The sequence below is a fragment of the Rhinopithecus bieti genome, unplaced genomic scaffold (assembly GCF_001698545.2).
Source record: "Rhinopithecus bieti isolate Rb0 unplaced genomic scaffold, ASM169854v2 scaffold_15296, whole genome shotgun sequence".
Classification (NCBI taxonomy): Eukaryota; Metazoa; Chordata; class Mammalia; order Primates; family Cercopithecidae; genus Rhinopithecus; species Rhinopithecus bieti.
In genome coordinates, this window is record NW_016809075.1 from 2,182,396 (window position 1) to 2,202,664 (window position 20,269).

The following is a 20,269-nucleotide window of genomic DNA, read 5'->3' on the forward strand; positions in this document are numbered from 1 at the left end:
AGCTCCTTGGGATACCCAAAGCTCTCCTCACATCTTAGGTTTCTCAAATAACGTATCTGATCTTGGCGTCCCCAGAGCTGAAATTTCTTCTGTCTTTTTGTCTGTGATCCAAGATCCTATTCCCTTGGTATCTGCCATGATCATGCACCAGTTTTTAAAGGTATCTGTGTTAATGTAGCATTTGACAACCTCTACATTTTAGTAGGACATTTCTAAAGACTCTATTAAACCCCAAGGAATAATTCTAATTGTCAGGCCTCTGAGCCCAAGCCAAGCCATTGCATCCCCTGTGATTTGCACATATACGCCCAGATGGCCTGAAGTAACTGAAGAATCACAAAAGAAGTGAAAATGCCCTGCCCTGCCTTAACTGATGACATTCCACCACAAAAGAAGTGAAAATGGCCGGTCCTTGCCTTAAGCAATGACATTATCTTGTGCCTGGCTCATCCTGGCTCAAAAAGCTCCCCCACTGAGCACCTTGTGACTCCCACTCCTGCCCGCCAGAGAACAACCCCCCTTTGACTGGAATTTTCCTTTACCTACCCAAATCCTATAAAACGGCCCCACCCTTATCTCCCTTCGCTGACTTCTTTTTCAGACCCAGCCCACTTGCACCCAGGTGAAATAAACAGCCATGTTGCTCACACAAAGCCTGTTTGGTGGTCTCTTCACATGGAGGCACATGACACTAATGATGGGCATTTTAGGTACCATGGCTGCCTCATCCGGGATCCTGAAATTCTACCTTCTGGACAGATGCTAGCTTTCCTTATTAGGCAGTAAAGCAGTGGATATCAACAGTTTGCTCCAACATACATTTCCCCCTCCAAAGCCGGCAGCTGCACACATCTCCCTATGAGGTCAAGGACTTACTGAGCTGATAATAATAGTGATTAATATACCTGTCAGGGAAAAGAAATAAACTTCTCACCTGCTGGGATGCATGAACTTTTCACATTTTAGGGAGTTCTGCAAACACAAACATGTGGCTTACAAAATGGTTCTAGTTGTGGGAGAAAGTTTCATTTTTTCTTTTGGAAAAAGAACACATAATTTCCTTCCCGTTAGCATATCTCATTAGTAGCATTTGCAGTAAATACAGCATAACTCTGTTATAACATAACTTACTCCAAAAATTCTAGCATACCAGAGATTTAGTTTGTTCCCTGAAACGTAATTTCCTAGAGAAATAGCCTGGTTTAATTCAATCAATGCAAAGTAAAATTAGCTTTATATTCCCAAGGTCATTATATAATTCAATTAAACAAACATTAACTTAACACCTACTATTTGTAAAGCACTGGAGTAGGTAATAAAAATCTCTGACATTTGTACAGTCCTTTGGCATAGTATTCTATTAACTCTTCACACCAACTCTGCCTGGTTATCATCCCTATTTTACAGGTGTAGAAGCTGAGGCTGAGAAGGGTAAGTGACTTGATATTTGGTCACCACCTAACTAGTAGTAGAGCCAGGCCTTGAACTCTCTCACTTACCACAACTTCTTGAGAAGCAGAAAGGAAGCTTACAGGCCTCAAAAAAGTATTTTTACTCTATTAAGGATTCCAGTACACAGGAAAATATCTTGTAACCAAAACACTTGGAAGCCGAAGTATGCAAACAAATTTAAATGTCAGGTTAGGTGGGAATTAGGCCAGAACCCTCCCCCACCTTTTTTTTGTTTGTTTTGAGACCAAGCCTCACTGTGCCTCTCAGGCTGGAGTGCAGTGGTGCAATTTTGGCTCACTGCAATCTCTGCCTCCCAGGTTCAAGTGATTCTCATGCCTCAGCCTCCTGAGTAGCTGGGATTACAGGTACCCATCACCATGCCCGGCTACTTTCTGTATTTTTAGTAGAGACGGGGTTTCACCATGTTGACCAGGTTGGTCTCAAACTCCTGACCTCAAGTGATCCAACCGCTTCAGCCTCCCAAAGTGCTGGGATTACAGGCATAATCTGGCTTTTTTTTTTTGTATTTTTAGTAGAGACAGGGTTTCACCATGTTGGGCAGGCTGGTCTTGAACTCCTGGCCTCAAGAGATCCTCCTATCTTGGCCTCTGAAAGTGTTGGGATTACACCCGGCCTGAGAAACTCTTTTAGTTTTAAGCCATGTTGGAAATATTTCTAACACGTATGGTATGGTCTGCTGCCTACAATAGCTCTGGGTACAATCAAATCTTTCTTTCATGATAAATAACTTTTCAGTGCTTCTGGATCATCCTAGCCCTTCAGAACCCCTTGAATAGAGTCATCCTGAATATGAAAGATGTAGAAGGTACAGAAAGGGGATGGTGAAGCTTTATCCATTGGGCCTGAATGATGTCGAGCTTAGGTTCATCTTTTTTTTTTTTTTTGAGACGGAGTCTTGCTCTTTCGCCCGGGCTGGAGTGCAGTGGCCGGATCTCAGCTCACTGCAAGCTCCGCCTCCCGGGTTTTAGGCCATTCTCCTGCCTCAGCCTCCCGAGTAGCTGGGACTACAGGCGCCCGCCACCTCGCCTGGCTAGTTTTTTGTATTTTAGTAGAGACGGGGTTTCACCGTGTTAGCCAGGATGGTCTCGATCTCCTGACCTCGTGATCCGCCCGTCTCGACCTCCCAAAGTGCTGGGATTACAGGCTTGAGCCACGGTGCCCGGCCTCATCTTCTTACTCACAGATTCAAATGCCCAAGACAAGATCATATTTCTGACTATTGTTGTAAAAACTGACAGTGTTGCTCCTAAAAGTGAACCATTTCTTTTACTATGAAATAAAAATACTTCCTATTTTACAGAACAAGAATTTTGGGATTCTCCATTAAAAATAAAGAAAAGGGCCAGGCACAGTGGCGCATACCTGTAATCCCGGAACTTTGGGAGGCCGAGGCAGGCGGATCACCTGAGGTCAGGAGTTTTGAGACCAGCCTGGCCAACATGGTGAAACCACGTTCCTACTAAAAATACAAAAATTAGCCAGGTGTTCTGACTCATGCCTGTAATCCCAGCTACTCAGGAGGTTGAGGCACAAGAATTGCTTGATCCGGGGAGGCAGAGGTTGCAGTGAGCCGAGATCATGCCACTGCACTCCAGCCTGGGTGATAGAGTGAGACTTTGTCTCTAAATAAATAAATAAATAAATAAATAAAGTGAAGAACATATGAATAGATATTTTGGTTGGGATGGCAGAAAGTCTAACTTACAGAAACAGGCCCCTTAAAAAATTGAGGTGAAATTCACGTAACATAATATTAACTAAAATGTACACTTCATCTGCATAGAACACATTCACAATGCTGTGTAATTATTACCTCTGTCTTGTCCTAACAACTCTAAGAGTCAGGTACTAAAACATTGTACATGCTCAAAAAGATTAGACACATGAGGAAAGCATTTAATATGAAAGACTGAGACTTCAAAAAACAGACAAAAAAGCCACCTGGAGGAAGACTTACAGGGATAAGTAAACTTCCTAAAATTCTTAGTATATTCAGAGAGATGAGAAAAGGTATTGCATCCGCCCAACAAGAACAGGATATTTAAAAAAATTCAGAGAACAAGAAAAATAGTAAGCTTTTGGAAATTGAGGGACCAACTAAGTAGAAAGCTTTTTAAATAAAGTTGAAAAAAATCTCCCAGAAAGTAAAAGTTCAAAGAGGTGATATATAAGTCAGAAAACAAAAATAGGTTCAACTTCAGAACAACAGGCATTCCAGAGAGAAAAAGCAGAGGGAAGGAAATCATTAAAGAAATTTTAAGAAAATTTACAGAAAGGATCCACCAAATGACTAGTGTAATGGGTGAAAACAGACCTCCATCAAGTAGTATCATTGTGAAATTTCAGGACAAAAAGAAATTCTTGGACTCTTTGAAGTTGTGGTGAGGAGGAGAGAAAAGCAGGTTTTACACAAATTTCAAAAATTAGGATATCATTACATTACCCAACAGCAACTCTAAAAGTCAGAATACAATGGAACAATGACTTTAAAATTCTGAGGGAAAAAAAGTGACTTCTAAGCTAGAATTATTACCTAGCCGAACAATTAACTCATTGTGAAGGATGAATACAGACATTTTTAGATAAACAAGGTTTTGAAAAGTTCATCCCCCATACTTCCTTCTCTGAAAATTATTGAAGGATGTTGTCCACCAAGATGAAGGAGTAAAACCAAGAAATGGGAAATTCATGAGATTGAGCAAACGAGGAGTCCAATGAGAGATATTGAGAATATCCTCATGAAGAGAGATTTCAGGATGACAGCTGTGCAGCAGGTTTAAATAGCAACTCAGTCCCAATTAGAGCATCAGAAGGCTCCTGAAGATATTTCTTTAAGAATACAGAATTAATAGACTAGTGTTAGTCTATGTGTCTGAATGTACTGAGAGGAAAGTTACAAAACTGGTGGAGAGTTTGGGGTTAAGTTTGTGTAAGTAGCATGTAAATAAAATAAAACAAAATAAAGAAGAAAGGAAAGAAAGAAGAAATTGGTGGTCTGCGGTCATCTTATTGAACCTCAAGAGAAACCCTGAGCCAGAATTGCCAAGCCAGAGGGTCCCTGAATTCCTGACCCAGAGAAAAGGAATGAGATAATAAATGTGCATTCTTGTTTTAAGCCACTAAGTTTTAGATTAATTTGTGATGCAGCAACATGTAACCAATACAGAGTTTGGTTCCTAGAAATTTGGTGCTACCATAACAAAAACCTGAAAATGTGGGAATGGCTTTGGAACTGATTAGTAGGAGGAAGTTGGGAGGACTTTGAGACTAATAAAAGACCAAAGGTCCTTGTAAAGACTCTTATTAGAAGCCCAATGGCCTGTGAGAAGGTTGCAGTAAAGGCTTAAAGGAGAATGAAGAAAATGTGATTGGAAACTAGAAGAAGGGTGATACTTGCTATGGTGGTGGCAAAAATTTAGCAATGCCATCATCTACAATAGGGGTCCCCAACCGCTGAGCCATGGACTGGTACTATGGGGATTGTTGGGTTTGAAAATTTCCAGCCTCTTCTATAGCAAATGATGCTAAAGTTAAGATATGGATTTCTGGCAAAAACTAAATCCAGGGCATAATCAGAAAATAGAGTCTAAAATTAAGCCAAGATATGACTATAATGTCTTTGCTATAACCTCAAAAGATTTAGGAAGTGCCTTAAAAAGCCATTCAGTCAAACAAGAAGGGCTTCTCAGAAACTTAAGGCTGTTGTCTCTCGCCACCTTAGCAGAAACCCAAAGGTAGAGAAGGGCTTTTCTCAAAGATTTGTGGCTAAGTCTTTTGCCTAATGATGTGAAACTTAATAAGATTCATGAAAGACTCATTTGGTTTTTAAGGGAATTGTATTAGCAGAAGCACCACTAGCTTGGACTGAAAGGAACAGATATAAAAAAGGAAAGTAAACCTTTGGACTATAAAACATGTACAGGCATGAAGCAGTCTGTTCATACTGCTCAGCCACAAACACAGACTTTCATGGAAAAGGAAAGACGACTGAGAAGGTAGAAGCAACAGCTAGCTATGTTGAATTGGCCTGGCACACTGGCTCACACCTGTAATCGCAGCACTTTGGGAGGCTGAGGTGGGTGGAACACTTGAGTCCAGAAGTTTGAGACCAGCCTGGGCAACATGGCAAAACCCTGTCTCTACAAAATATACAAAAGTTAGCCAGCCGTGGTGGCATGTGTCTGTGGTCCCAGCTACTTAGGGGACTGAGACTGGAGGATCCCTTGAGCCTGGGAGGTGGAGGTTGCAATGAGCTGAGATGGTGCCACTACACTCCAGCCAGGATGACAGAGCAAAACCCTGTCTCAAAAACAAAACAATACAAACAGAGTTATGTTGAATAGTTTCTATGCTTTGAGTTCTAATAAAGGAACTACCAATATGTGCCTGATGGATTTCAGACTTGCTGGTGGCTAGTGACTCCTCTAAACCTCCTGTTTTCCCCTTTTGGAATGGGAAGGATAGCAAGTATCCTATGCTTGTCTTGCCATTTTACATTGAGTGTGTGAGGAACAAAGGAACTTGTCTGTTCAGTTCACAGTTCTTCAGATTTGGAGAAAGTATACATGAGGAGCCTCATCTACTAGTTCATCTAAGCAACAAAATCCTAGACTTTAAAGTGATGCTATAAATGGATGAGACTTTTGGGGGAGTCTTGGTAGGGGTGAGGGTGTTTTGCATTTAGGAGGAATATAAATAATTTGTGGCCAGAGAGTGGAATGAGGTAGTTTTAAATACGCCTTCAAATTCTTTGATAAGCCTCCCTTCAAAAGGTGGGATCTAATTCTACTCCCCTTGAATGTGAGCCAGATTAAATGACTTGCTTCTAATGAATAAAATGTGGTGGAATTAATACTACATGACTTCTGTCTCTAGGTCATAAAAAGGATAGCTTCTGTCTGGTGTGTGCTCAATCTCTCTCTCTTTCTCTCTGTCTTTTTCTCTTTCTCCCCTCTTCTTCTTCCCTCCCTCCTTCCTGTCTCCACTACCATCTCTCCCCATTTCTCTCTCAGATCACTCACACTTGGGGGCATCCAGCAGCCATGTTGTGAGGACACTCAAGCAGCTGTGCGAAGAGGCACACCTGGAGAGGAACTGAGGCCTCCCACCAAAACCAAGCACTGACATGCCACTCATGGGTAAAATCCACCTTGAATATAAATCCTTTAGCCCCAGCCAAGCTTTTAGATAACTGCAGCCTTGACTGACACCTTGCCTGTCTCACCTCTTGAGAGACTTTGGGTCAGTTAAGCTATTTCTAAATTCCTAACATATAGAGGCCATGAGAGATGATAAATGTTTGTTATTGTTTATGTGGCTTGTTTTAAGCCACTAAGTTTTGGGGTAATTACAGTCATGCATCACATAATGATGTTTTGGTCAATGACAGACTGCATATGTGATGGTGGTCCCATAAGATTATAATGGAACTGAAAAGTTTCTATTGCTTAGTGATATTATAGCCATTATAATATGATGTGTTATTACTATTTTTATGATGTGCAGTGCACCACTCAAGTGTTTGTGGTGATGCCGGTGTAAACAAACTTATCTCTGCTAGTCTTATTAAAAGTATAGCACAGACAGGCTGGACACAGTGGCTCATGCCTGTAATCCCAGCACTTAGGGAGGCTAAGGAGGGTGGATCACCTGAGGTCAGGAGTTTGAGACCAGCCTGGCTAACGTGGTGAAATGCATGTCTACTGAAAATATAAACGTTAGCTGGGTATGGTGGCACATTCCTGTAATCCCAGCTACTTGGGAGGTTGAAACATGAGAATTGCTTGAACCCAGGAGGCAGAGGCTGCAGTGAGCTGAAATCATGCCACTGCACTCCAGCCTGAGTGATAGAGCAAGACTGTCTTAAAAAAAAAAAAAAAGTATAGCACAGGTAATGATGTACAGTATGTAAGACTTGGTAATGATATAAATGACGACGTCACTGGCTTATGTATTCACTGTGTTACCCTTTTCATCATTATTTTAGAGTGTCCTCCTTCTACTTATTAAAAAAATTAACTATAAAACAGCCTCAGGCAAGTCCTTCAAGAGGTATTCCAGAAGAAGGCATTGTCATATGAGATGACAGCTCCAGTTGTGTTATTGCCCCCAAAGACGTTCCAGTGGGACAAGATGTGGAGGGGAAAGACAGTGACAATGATCCTTACCCTGTGTAGGCCTAGGCTAATGTGTGTACTTGAGTCTTAGTTTTTAACAAAAAAGTTTAAAAAGTAAAAAAATTTTTTAATATAAGAGAGCTTATCAGGATATAAAGAAAAAATATTTCTGTACAGCTGTATAGTGTGTTCTTATTTTAAGTGTTATTAAGAGTGAAAAGTTTTAAAATTTAAAAGTTTATAAAGTAAAAAAGTGACAGTAAGCTAAAGTTAATTTATTATTGAATAAAGAAAGTTAAAAAAAAATTAGTGTAGCTTAAGTGTAGGGTGTTTATGAAGTCCACAGTAATGTAAAGCAGTTTCTTAGGCCTTCACATTCACTCACTACTCACTCACTGACTCACCCAGAGCAACTTCCAGTCCTGCAAGCTCCGTTCATGGTAAGTGCCCTATACATTTTTCATCTTTTAAGTCTTATTTTTACTGTACCCTTTTTATGTTTAGATATGTTTAGCTGCACAAATATGTATCACTGGGTTACAACTGCCTACAGTATTCAGTACAGTAACATGTACAGGTTTGTAGCCTAGGAGCACCAGGCTATATACCATATAGCTTAGGTGTGTAGTAGGCTGTACCATAAACATTTGTGTAAGGGCACTGTGATGTTCGCACAGCCACAACATTGCCTAATGATGCATTTCTCAGAACGTATCTCCACTATTAAGTGATGCATGACTGTAATTATGCAGCAGGAGGTTACCAATGGATCTAGCCAAAATTATGATATACCCATAACGATCTCTCAAAATAGTGAAGTGTATTTAAATAGTGAAGTGTATTTTCTGTGATCCATTTAAATAGTGAAGTGTATTTTCTGTGATCATGTTAATATAGAGAGGAAATACAGTTTTCCTTTTTTTGTATTTCTTACAGTGTTAGACTGATAATCTATAACCTGCATTCTTTGTATCCATCTTTAAAAATCAAAGCAAAGAATTTAAAAGCTAAAGAATTTTAGAGGTGGAAGGAAGCCAAGAGATTATGCAATTTAAATACTTTCTGACCAAATAGCACAGAGTTTTAGAAATAGTAGGTGCTCAATAACGGTTTTGGTTTTTTATATATGACATATATCTTAAGATGTTATTTAAAATTTATTTTTATCAAAGTAAAGTTTATATGTAAACAATCAAATATTACAAAATACCTTTATTATCAAAAGCAGCTCTTTTTTTGAAACATCTTTTTGGCCAGGCGTGGTGACTCATGCCTGTAATCCCAGCACTTTGGGAGGTTGAGGCAGCCAGATTGCTTAAGTCCGGGACCTGCTGGGCAACATGGCGAAACCCTGTCTCTACAAAAAATATGAAAATGAGCTGGGTATAGTGGTGTGTACCTGTAGTCCTAGCTACCTGGGAGGCTGAGGTGGGAGGATGGCTTGAGCCTGCGAGGTGGAGGTTGCAGTGAGCTGTGATCATGCCATAGCACTTCAGCCTGGGTAACGGAATGAAACCCTGGGTCACCTTTCCAACTCTTATCCCCTAAGGCAGCCACTTTTACCATTTTAGCATGCATCGTTTGATAATTACCTTTATATTCCCAGATAATAAGCTTATACTATTGTTTCTTAGTTTACTAACTTTAGAGAGTATTTACTGATTTCCCATTATGGTCATTGAGAATTTCTTACTCTCTTTTCTTAATAGAATTATGATTTTCATTTAAACCAGTACTTAATATTTACCCTATTATGACTACAAATATTGCTTACTGCTGAGTCAAGTAATATACAGTGATTATCTGCCCTCAAGTAGACTTTTTGTTTTCTTGGAGTCAATTATTTCCTTTTCTTTCATTGGCTTAATTTTCTATGTATATCCTGCATTTGTTCCTAATGCATTAACAGATCTGTTAAATGTCTGGCAGTAATTGTTTCCAACTCTCAGATCAAATCATTCATCAGTTCCATTATTTTCTTTCTAGAGACCTCCCTCCACCGCATTGTGTCCTCTTGCTCAAATCTGGCCAGATTGCTCTCCAGCGCAGATGTCTAGCTAGGACTTTCCTTAGCCATTCTGATTTGGGGATTGCTTTTAAAAGAGAATTTGCTAATGTGAATATGAGTAGAATGAAGAAGTATTAATATTTTTAAAAGAATCCTAAATTATTAATATATACTGCTCCTATGTCCTGGATTTACCAGCCTGTGAGATCACATAAAATGAGGTCACATTTGCTTTTGATGCCCAAATTATTATGGCTCAAGCTTTCACACTTTGAATGTAAGATCTCAGCACCAAGAACTTTGTAAAGTACCTGCTGAGTTTTTCTGGAGGTCCCTAATAGGAATGTATTCACATGTGCTCACCAACCAGTCCATCCACTGGTTAACATGAAGTGCTTGCCATATTTTTGCTCTTCTGCTTCTGTCCCCTGGCCAATGTGTATTGCACTGGATGCTTGTTTAAGGTGCTGATAGTATCCCTTAGAAAATGGGCTTTGGATTTGGCAATAGTGTTTTCTCCTGTTATTTCAATTTCCAAGAATACTAAGGAGGTACTAGGCTTGATGGGATGTCATAAGAACAGCCCTTCCCCCAATTCCACATGATTTTCCCTCTTCCTTTCCTCCATTGCTCAATGTCCAGAGCCCACAAAGTCTCTTTCAGTTTCTGCACTGTGCAGTCTTCTGCTTACATACCTTCTCATCACTCTATATCCAAAACCAAAAACAATCAACAGTCACAACCAATTGCTAACCATCCATCTCTGCAGGGGTGACACAAAAGCTAAACAACTCAGAGACACAGCTCAACCACGTAATTGATTACCAAGCTAAAATGCTTAACATTTATATTCTGGTGATTTTCTCAAGCCAGAGAAACAGTCAGCATTAATGTGAGATAAAGTGTCCATTCTGGAGATAAAACACTACTTGCAACTTTCAAATGATGGGCCTCTTTTTGCTAGACATGATTTTTTTAAACCTTAGAGTCTAAACTCAAGTACCATATTGCAAATTTTTAAATATGTCTATATACTTTTAACCCCAAAGATTTTCCCTTGGGAAAATTTGGAAATCTTCTATAGATATCTGTAAGTAATAAGATGGAATTGAAATACAAAATATTTTAGACTTTTCACTATGGCCTTTTCCCTAGAAATTCTCGAACTTGCTTAGTTAACATTTTTAAAGAGTACTTAAAGGGTGGATGTGCCACCAACAGAGAGATCGGCGAGGAGACTACATCAGAGGAAAGAATTTTTCTTGTGGGCTTTAAAGTACCACCATGCTGGTGTTTTAATTAAATGAGAGAATCAAAAGCCATATTATTCCAGGAAGAAATCTCAGGGCGTGATACACAAGACCCTTCACCATCTTCCCCTGACTCCCTGTCCAATGCAGTTTCCCAACTATGCATTTTCCACCCTTTCAGTGTTCCAGTTTTCTCCATGTAGTGGATGAGGACAGTTGCATTCACAATTTACCCAGCTAGTGAAAGGTAGAGCCAGGATTTTAACCCAGGTCAATTTGACTTTGAAACTTGTGACCCTTTCCTGCTTACTACATTGCCACGTGTCATTTTGGGTGTATATAGGAATGTCACTAAGGAGGAGGAGCTGATCTGAGGGAATACCCAGCCATGTAGATTATCTGGGATTTCTCTGGCATATATAATAGTTTCTTAGTATTATATACTCTGTGTGGAGGGAGACCCTGGAGAGAATCCCCTGTGTGAGCAAACCTAATCCCAAACCTCACTGTCTCTCTCCTTTCATCTAATACCTTTCTTCCATCCCTTTTTAGGAGAGAGGCCAAAAAAGGAGAGAGGATGGGTTGCTGATGCAGCATTCTGCTCCCCATAAGCCATCCAAGTGGCAGACTGGGCTTACCTTTCCTATGACATCTGTTAACAGCTTGAGGGACAGAGGATCATGAACCAAAGCATCTGTGTAAAAGGAACCAAGGTATTTCTTCGGGTTCATTGGGTTGTCCTGGGCACACAGATCTGGGCGCATGCTGAATCCATGGGAGATTCTTCCCACTGTGAAGGGGAAGGCACCACCTATAAGTAAAACCCATTACTGAGGGGTTAGTGTTGATTGTAAAGGATTCCTTTAGTCTTGATGTTATATGCAAGAAGTTACTGTAGGCCAGCTGATTAACAGTAATTACAAAGGACCTATTGTGTTCTGAATGCTGGGAGATGATGGAAGAAATGACGTTAACTCATCTAGAAATTCAGATTTGAGAAAATCATCCTAAAGAGAGAAGACAGGCTGGGCACAATGGCTCGCGCCTATAATCCCAGCACTTTGGGAGGCTAAGGATGGCAGATCACGAGGTCTGGAGATCGAGACCATCCTGGCTAACATGGTGAAACCCCACCTCTACTAAAACACAAAAAAATTAGTCAGGTGTGGTGGCACGTGCCTGTAGTCCCAGCTACTCAGGAAGCTGAGATAGGAGAATCGCTTAAACCTGGGAGGCGGAGGTTGCAGTAGCCAAGATCGCACCACTGCACTCCAGCCTATGTGACAGAGTGAGACTCTGTCTCAAAAAAAAAAAAATAAAATAAATAAAAATAAAAATGAAAAAAAAAGAGTGAAGGCAAGTGTGTAAAGATATGTAATCAAAGTTTTCAAATATAGTGTGATTATAATAGCAAAATATTGAGACAACCTATCAGTTGGGGACTATCTAAGTCATGGTGACATATCCGTGAAATACAAGGCCATAAAAAATGCTGAAGCTCTGTATTTGTTGACATGGAAAGATGTCTTCTCTATGCTGTTGAGGAGGAAAGGCATGTTAGAGAATAACATGTATAGTTTGATTTTGTGTGTGTGTGTGTGTGTATGTGTGTTTAAGGGTCACAAATTCAATTACCTACAGGGACCAGGCAGGCAATGTAAAAAAATGAAGTAGGCCTATTTGTAAACAACGAAGAATAGTAGGGACTGTTGTAGACTGGAGAGCTCATGATCTAACTAGAGGGATTTAAATAAAAAACAGAAAAAAAAAAACAGTGCCAAAACTAAACTTGCCTACAAAAGTAGAATGTGGTTCCTAAACCATCATGTGACTAGAGTGATGGCTGGAAGGATGTTATGAACTGAATCCTATTCCTTCAAAATTCATATGCTGAAGCCCTAATGCCAAATGTGACTGTATTTGCAGAAAGGACCTCTAAAGAGGTAATTAAGGTTACCTGAGGTCATAAAGTGGGGCCTCAATCCAATAGGACTGGTGTACTGATGTCCTTGTAAGAAAAGGAGGAGAAACCAAAGGCCATGTGAGGAAGGTGGCCATGTGCAAACTAGAAAGAGAGCCCTCACTAGAAACCAGCCCTGCCAGCACCTTGATCTTGGACTTCTAGCCTCCAGGACTGTGAGAAAATTAATTTCTGTTTTCTTACAGTCATGCAATCTGTGGCATTTTGTTATGACAGCCTGAGATGACTAATAAAAATAGGGTCTTACCGCCATGTGCGAAACACACTTTCAGTTTAGGAAACTTCTCAAACACTCCACCCATGATCATGGAGCAAATGGCTATGGTGGTCTCTGCTGGCATTCCTGGAGAGGAAATAGTCGCAAGGTTCAGGGATGACCAAGAAGAAGTTCAGTGATGTTAGTGGCTGGGGAATTGTCAGTGCAAAGAAACTTGAGGCCCCTGTACCCTGGCAGGGTTTGGCTGTATTATAGGGCATTACTTTGGCAAGGAGAACCACGTGAAACTTCCTACTTGCCACTTGAAGGGAGAGTCATCTAATGGCTAGAGAGGTCGAGGAGCCAGGGACTTGGCATTTGCCTTACTTCCCCCAACTTCAGTTTGGGATGAAGTGGGACAGGTGGAGTGTGCCAAGTCCGAGCTGAACCCTAGCTCCTCCAGTTTTCTGCCTCCTGGCCTCTGGCAAGTTATTTAATGGCTCTGAGCCCACATTTCATCTGTAAGATGACATCTGTGTTGCCCATTTTGCAAGACTGTTGTGGAGCATTGCAAATAATGATGTCAGCCAAGTTCCTGGACAGAATTTCACAATGGAGGTGCTCAACAAAAGTATTAGTTGCTTCTCTCTCAATTTCCTCATCTGTAAAATGGTGAGTTCCTGCCAGTGAGTTGTTTTGAGGATTGGCAGACAGCACCTGGCATTTAGTAAGGGCTCACTAAATATTAACTATCATTATGATCATTGCTGCCAAATCTTTGCTGCCTCTTGTAGCTGAGGTTGAAAATAACTGGATTAAAATGAATTATTTCAAGTGCTTTGTGCTTCTAGGAGAAGCAGCTGGTCCATGTCTAATGCCTTCACCCCGAGGAGCCAGTCCAAGCTACATTGCCATTGACTGCTTTTCAGACCATAACTCAGAAATCCACTGCTCCACAGCTGTGCCCTATACCTTCTGGGGAAGCCTGACTCTGTAGGCTGCGGAGCTAGGCTTCACAGGATGCTCATTCTGCCTGGGGCTGGTCACTGCTTCACAGGCAGAGACACCCCTGGCACCTGGCTGCCTGGGAATTCTGGAAGCATGATAGATTTGTACCCATCTGGGAGCAATTTGTGGGCAGAGCTTCCTGAAGGCAGAGAGATGGATGACATCACTTTCTTCTAGTTCTGTGACTCTACTTTCTCATAATTACTTGAATGATAACCCCACAATCCATTCTCCATACAGCAGTCAGAGTTACATTCATAGTGTGAATTGGATCATGATGCTTCTCTGCTGGGAATCCTCCAATCCACTAATGACCACCTTTGCATCCAGAATAAAATTCCAAAATTAGCTTGTTTTCTTGTGATATATATACTTGTTTATAATCTCTTTCCTCTAACCAGAATATAAGCTCCATGAAAGCAGAGGTTTTGTTCATGTCTGTATCCCCAGTGCCTGGGACAGGGCCTGGCATGCTAGAAGGAATCAATGTATTTGTGTTGCATAAATGGATGATGAAATGACTCTATATGCAGATGCTCTCCTGTTGCAATATAAATAAGTTTATGGGCCGGGTGTGGTGACTCACACCTGTAATCCCAGCACTTTGCCAGGCCAAGGTGGGCAGATCACTTGAGGTCAGGAGTTTGAGAACAGCCTGGCCAACATGGTGAAACCCTGTCTCTACTAAAAATATAAAAATTAGCTGAGCATGGTGGCGTGCACTTGTAATCCCAGCTACTTGTGAGGCTGAGGCAGGAGAATCACTTGAACCCGGGAGGCAGAGGTTGCAATGAGCTGAGATCACACCACTGCACTCCAGCCTGGGTGACAGAGTGAGACTTGGTCTCTAAATAAATAAATAAATAAATAAGCAAGCTTGTGGGACTTATCAAGGTTTTGTGAGTAAGGGTGACATTTTTCTTTGAAGCTTGATGGCACTGGGCATCTTGGGTTATCTCATCCTATTAATTATTGCCCAAGAATTTGGTGGGGGATGAGTAGGAAGCCTCCTTACTAAATACTTTGGTTTCCAATAGCAATCACAGGAATATATAAAACATCAGAGCAGAAAGAGACCTTTGGAGGAATCCAGACCAGCATTCTCATTTTACGGATGAGGGATTGCGGCCTATGGAGGTAAAGTGATTTACTACAAGCAATACAGTGAAATAGAGACTAAGTTGGAACTAAAATCCCATTTTTTGACTTCTAATATATTGCCCCATTTAATTCTTCATGGTGATTGCTATTTTGATTACTTAATAATTACTAATTGTACTAGTTGGGCTGAGGAGAGAAAGAACAATGGTCTCCTTAAAGAAAATCCAGTGCAGTGGTTCACACCTGTAACCCCAGCACTTTGGGAGGCAGAGGTGGGTGGATCACTTGAGGCCAAGAATTTGAGACCAGCCTGGCCAAGATGGTGAAACCCTGTTTCTACTGAAAATACAAAGAGTAACTGGGCATGGCATTGCACCCCTGTAATCCCAGCTATTTGGGAGGCTGAGGCAGGAGAATTGTTTGAATCCAGGGGGCGGAGGTTGCAGTGAGCTGAGATTGCATCACTGTACTCCAGTCTGGGCGACAGAGTGAGAACTTGTCTCAAAAAAAGAAGAAAACAAAACCAACACTTTTTATTTGGGGACCAAGTTTTCATTGGGTTTGTAGATGAGCTCTATTTTTCACCTGTAGCTCCAGAATTTTACATCTGTTCTCTATCTCTTCTTATCATAACTGATAATGAGAGACTGGATAGAGCAAATGGAGTTTTCTCCTCTACCCTTTCGTGGAACTATGGATAGTGTAGGAGGCAAAGGGCAGAAGAGCAGATAACAGGAAAATTGCAAACCTGGGCCATCTTTTATATAAGATTTCAGATCTTTGGGTGGTGGAAGTTGACCTTCTACCTTTAATTCTAGGGTTCTCGTTTGTATGAACTGATGCTATTATCATCTTCCAAAAAATCTACTAGACAGGCATGGTTACATTTTTTGAAGCCTCTTTGGGAGTCTGTGTAGCAAGACTGGCTTTGGAGTCAGATATATCTGTGTAAATTACATTTTCATGCATTAACTGTGTGACTTGGACAACCTACCTAAACACTCCAAGCCTCAGTTTCTCCATCTGTAAAATGATCATTATAATGTCAACCTCATAGATTAAATATATGATTTATTTATGATGGTATTGGATATGTTTAAAATTAAATGAGGTAATGTATATATATGTAGCACTAATCCAAGTAAGAGCTCAGTAAGTGATAGCTGCTATTACTCATAATCCTGTTAATTATTCATACTTTCCCTATTTGACCTAATAGGTTTCCATGGATTATTGGAAAAACCCAAGAGTTGGTGTTCTGTTCCAGACCCCACACAGACACAAACCTACGAGCCAGGGGAGCCAGTATTTGGCCATTCGTCCATCCATCTGCATGTCCCAGGGATGCACGAACAGAGAACACTTCAGCCTTTCAGCTGCCTTCAAAGAAGCAATGAGAGAGAGAGAGAGAGAGAGGGTTACTTTGATGAGTGAGCAGATACCAGGTACTGTTTGGGGAAACTGCTTTTCTTTGAGTCTATATTGGTCTGTAAAAATAAATTAAAATGCTTTTGAAGTTGTTTTATGATCTATTTAAAAGAGATATTGACAAACTTCTCCTGCTTGGAAAATAAAAGGGACACTTAGAATTAACAAAGGGGGTTGGTAGATTTACCACTGAGGTCGATGAACTTAATATATCATCTGGTAAAACAAGTGTCTGGAAATATCCATTATTCAGATGTTTTGGCTGAGAGCAAAATGCTCAAGGACTAATCCCGCACCTGAAATGTAGGGGAAAATTTCCCCTACGTTTGGCTCCTTCTGGCTCCTACTTGGTCTGCTCTTTTGGAAGGATTGCTGAGATTGTATTCTTGGAGTCAGGGCGAGAGTGCCCCCTCTTTTCCCCACTTGGAAACCAGAGTTTGTGGAAAGTGAGGAAGTGATGTGCTGGAGCCAGAGGCTCAGTGCTGGGCTGGGGCTGGCTGGCCTGACCCAAGCCACCTGACTACTCAGAGCCCAGCGCTGGGTGGAATCCCTGGGGTCTGTAGGCATTCTTCCCGCCCCAGGAGCCCAGCTGAGTCTCTGAACAGTCGGCTGTGAGTGAGATGACCTCAGACAGGGAAGAGGTCAATGCCTTAGCCAGACAGGCACTGAGATGAATGTCATGGGCATGCTCCAGGGCCTTCTGAGAAATGGAAGTACCATCTGGATGGACTGACCTTTATTCAACAAAAAGTTTAATTAAAAGAAGTCCCCTCAACAGGCATTGAATATTAGCACTCATCAAGATTCAAAAGAGATTTCCCTTAGAATAATTCCTCACTACGTATATTGAGGTTCTGGAGTGACTTCTCCTACCCTCATACATAAATGTTTGTGCTAACCAGGCTGATGCAATGTGACTTGTGTACATAAGCATTTTTAAAACAGAAAACCAATTCTGGGACAACAGGGGATTCTGGTAAGTTGAAGAAAGGACTCTTAATTCAACAGGTCCTGGGGAGCAGAAGAGATATAAGCCTTTTAAAGAGAGAGAAGCTAATTGGTTTCTGATCATAGATGCAGGTTGGAAAGAAAAACTGACTTCTTGGGATGGTTTGAGTTTGGCAAAGGTGCATGGTCATGGTATCTCTGTGGGATTTGACTCCTCATTTGGATACAGCTTTATTCTATGTGCCTCTGGTGGTTCTTTTCTTTTAAAATTTTCCTTTTATTTTTTGTAAACTTTTATGTTCAGAGTACATGTGCAGGTTTGTTATATAGGTAAATTGCATGTCACAGGGGCTTCGCATACAGATTATTTTGTCACCCAGGTAATAACCATTGTACCCAATAGGTAGATTTTTGATCCTCACCCTCCTCCCAACCTCATTTCTGTTCAATTCAAATTAACATATTGTTGATCTCCTTCTATATATGGGGTTTGTAGAGAATAGAAAAAGAAGTTATACTCTCACAATTATAATTAACATTGACTGAGAACTTATGTGCCTAAGCTGTTACAAGAATTTTTTAATTATTAACTAGTTTAATTTTTTATGAGATGCACACTTTTACTACCCTCATTTTATGGAGAAGAAAACTAAGGCAGAAAGAGGCTAACTTACTCAGGCCTTGTGGCTGATAGATGGTGGAGCTGGGCAGTTGGCACTGCAATTCTGTCTGCCTTATACCAGTAACGAAGTTGTTTTTGCGCCTGAAAACTGATCTGAGCATGTATGATTGGGTTTACTCACTAAAAAGGGAGGTCTAGGAGGTAAAGGGGACAGTTAGACCTTTGGAGTGCCAGGATCACCTTGAAATGACAAAGCCAACCTCACTCATGAAAATTCGTTTCAACACATTATTGACACAAACTAGAGAGCAGAGGGGCAGGCAAACCTTGCTAACCAAACAAATACGCTGCCACCCCCAGGACATCGTGAGCCACGTGGGGACAGCATGTGCTCCTGAATCCCCTCAGAGACTGGATGTCCCGAAAACAGCCCAGTTAGAATGATTGATGGGTCAAGCTAGTCACGCAAATGAAAATATCCATATGGACCCCGACCGGCTGCTGTTGCTTCCTAAGCCCCTTAGTAATTCATAAACCCAAATCCAATGAATGCTAACATGACTTGCAGCTGAAGTCTCGCTCACTCTGTGCTGAAACAACTTGGATGCATAAGTAAATAAATCCTCTTTCAAAGCTCATTAAAGTTTCTAGAAAACATTCGCTACATCAGCTAAGCCACTGCAGCCAGTGAGCTTCAGGGAGTTCAGTATTTTGAGGAACATTAAATCTTTCAAGTCATTAGGAGGCAATTTAACAGGCAATCCCCTGACTGGTGGGCAGTCGCCATAGATACAAACATGGAAAATTTTTTGCCTGTAGTTAGACCTCAATAAATACTAAATGAGTAAATGATCAGTAATCACAGTGCCTGGTGAGTCCACAAACATCTCTTTAAGTCATTATTAAAGATTTTGCATTTATAATGAAAATAATAGAAAGCAATATTATTATAATTCTAGGAGGGAAATAAAAAATTTAAAAATGCAATTGAGTAGAGTTATGCATCGTGAATCCTAGTACTGAGATGAGAAGATTTGGTTATAGAAAGAATTGAAAGTGGAGGAGGAAGAAGAAGACTGATGGAGATGACTGTGGAACTATGGATACTTGAAGTTGGATATTTCAGAAATGAATGGCACTGAATTTTTGAACATACATTTTACCATGAAATATTTTAAGTATAGAAGGTGTAAACAATAACACAATGAGCATCCATATACCCACCACCTAGTTTCATCAGATGTTAACATTTTCATGGTATTATTTTTTATTAGGTATTTTAAAGTACATTTTCAAAATATATGACTCAAAAAATATCTTAATTACAGGTTGGTTAAATAAATCAAAACATAGCCATATATTGGAATATTCTGCAGTTATTTAAAAATCATGCATTAGAAGAATTTTCACTTATGTTGGAAATGTTTAATTAGCATACAAAATCACATGTGTAACAGAATTTCAGTTTCATGAAAATACAGGTATATGTATATCAAAAAAGTATCTATGTATGATAACAGTGGCTACTTATCTTTGGGAGGCTGGATTATGGGTAATGTTTATTTTCATCTTTATACTTTTCTGTATTTTTGAAAAATGTTAAGTATTTTTTTTCCAAAGCAGATTTTTTCTTTGTTTTGAGACGGAGTCTTGCTCTTTTTTTTTTTTTTTTTGAGACAGTATCTAGCTGTGTCGCCCAGGCTGGAGTGCAGTGGCGTGATCTTGGCTTACTGCAACCTCCACCTCTGGAGTTCAAGCGATTATCCTACCTCAGCCTCCCAAGTAACTGGGATTACAGGTACCCGCCACCACGCCCAGCTAATTTTTGTATTTTTAGTAGAGACGGGGTTTCACTGTGTTGGCTAGGCTGGTCTCAAACTCCTGACCTCATGATCTGCCCACCTCGGCCTCCCAAAGTGCTGGGATTACAAACATGAGCCATCGCGCCTGGCCGAGTCTGGCTCTGTTACCCAGACTAGAGTGCAGTGGCACAATCTTGGCTCACTGCAACCTCTGTCTTCTGGGTTGAAGATGCTGTCATGCCTCGGCCTCCCAAGTAGCTGGGATTACAGGGGCGTGGCACTACACCTGGCTAATTTTTTTGTATTTTTAGTAGAGACGGGGTTTTGCTATGTTGG

The 20,269-nt window shown here is 40.7% G+C and overlaps 1 protein-coding gene and 1 long non-coding RNA gene across 6 annotated transcripts in view; one reads left to right on the top strand and one right to left on the bottom strand.

Moving 5' to 3' along the window:
• Positions 1 to 16,646, top strand: part of LOC108539655 (uncharacterized) — a 55,532-nt gene extending 38,886 nt beyond the window's left edge. Inside the window, exons 2-5 of the long non-coding RNA XR_001888448.1 lie at positions 6,486 to 6,611; positions 11,400 to 11,560; positions 15,070 to 15,169; positions 16,353 to 16,646. This is a non-coding gene — a long non-coding RNA (uncharacterized LOC108539655). The remainder of the gene's footprint in view (positions 1 to 6,485; positions 6,612 to 11,399; positions 11,561 to 15,069; positions 15,170 to 16,352) is intronic.
• The window catches only part of ACMSD (aminocarboxymuconate semialdehyde decarboxylase), a 67,609-nt gene that overhangs the window by 22,476 nt on the left and 24,864 nt on the right, over positions 1 to 20,269 (bottom strand). For 4 of the 5 annotated variants that reach the window (XM_017888510.1, XM_017888507.1, XM_017888509.1 and 1 more), the window contains 3 exons: positions 16,420 to 16,513; positions 13,076 to 13,171; positions 11,486 to 11,658 (listed from right to left, as the gene is read on the bottom strand). In XM_017888510.1, coding sequence (XP_017743999.1) covers positions 11,486 to 11,658; positions 13,076 to 13,171; positions 16,420 to 16,513 — 363 coding nt within the window. The remainder of the gene's footprint in view (positions 1 to 11,485; positions 11,659 to 13,075; positions 13,172 to 16,419; positions 16,514 to 20,269) is intronic. The other variant, XM_017888508.1, reaches the window with a different exon arrangement.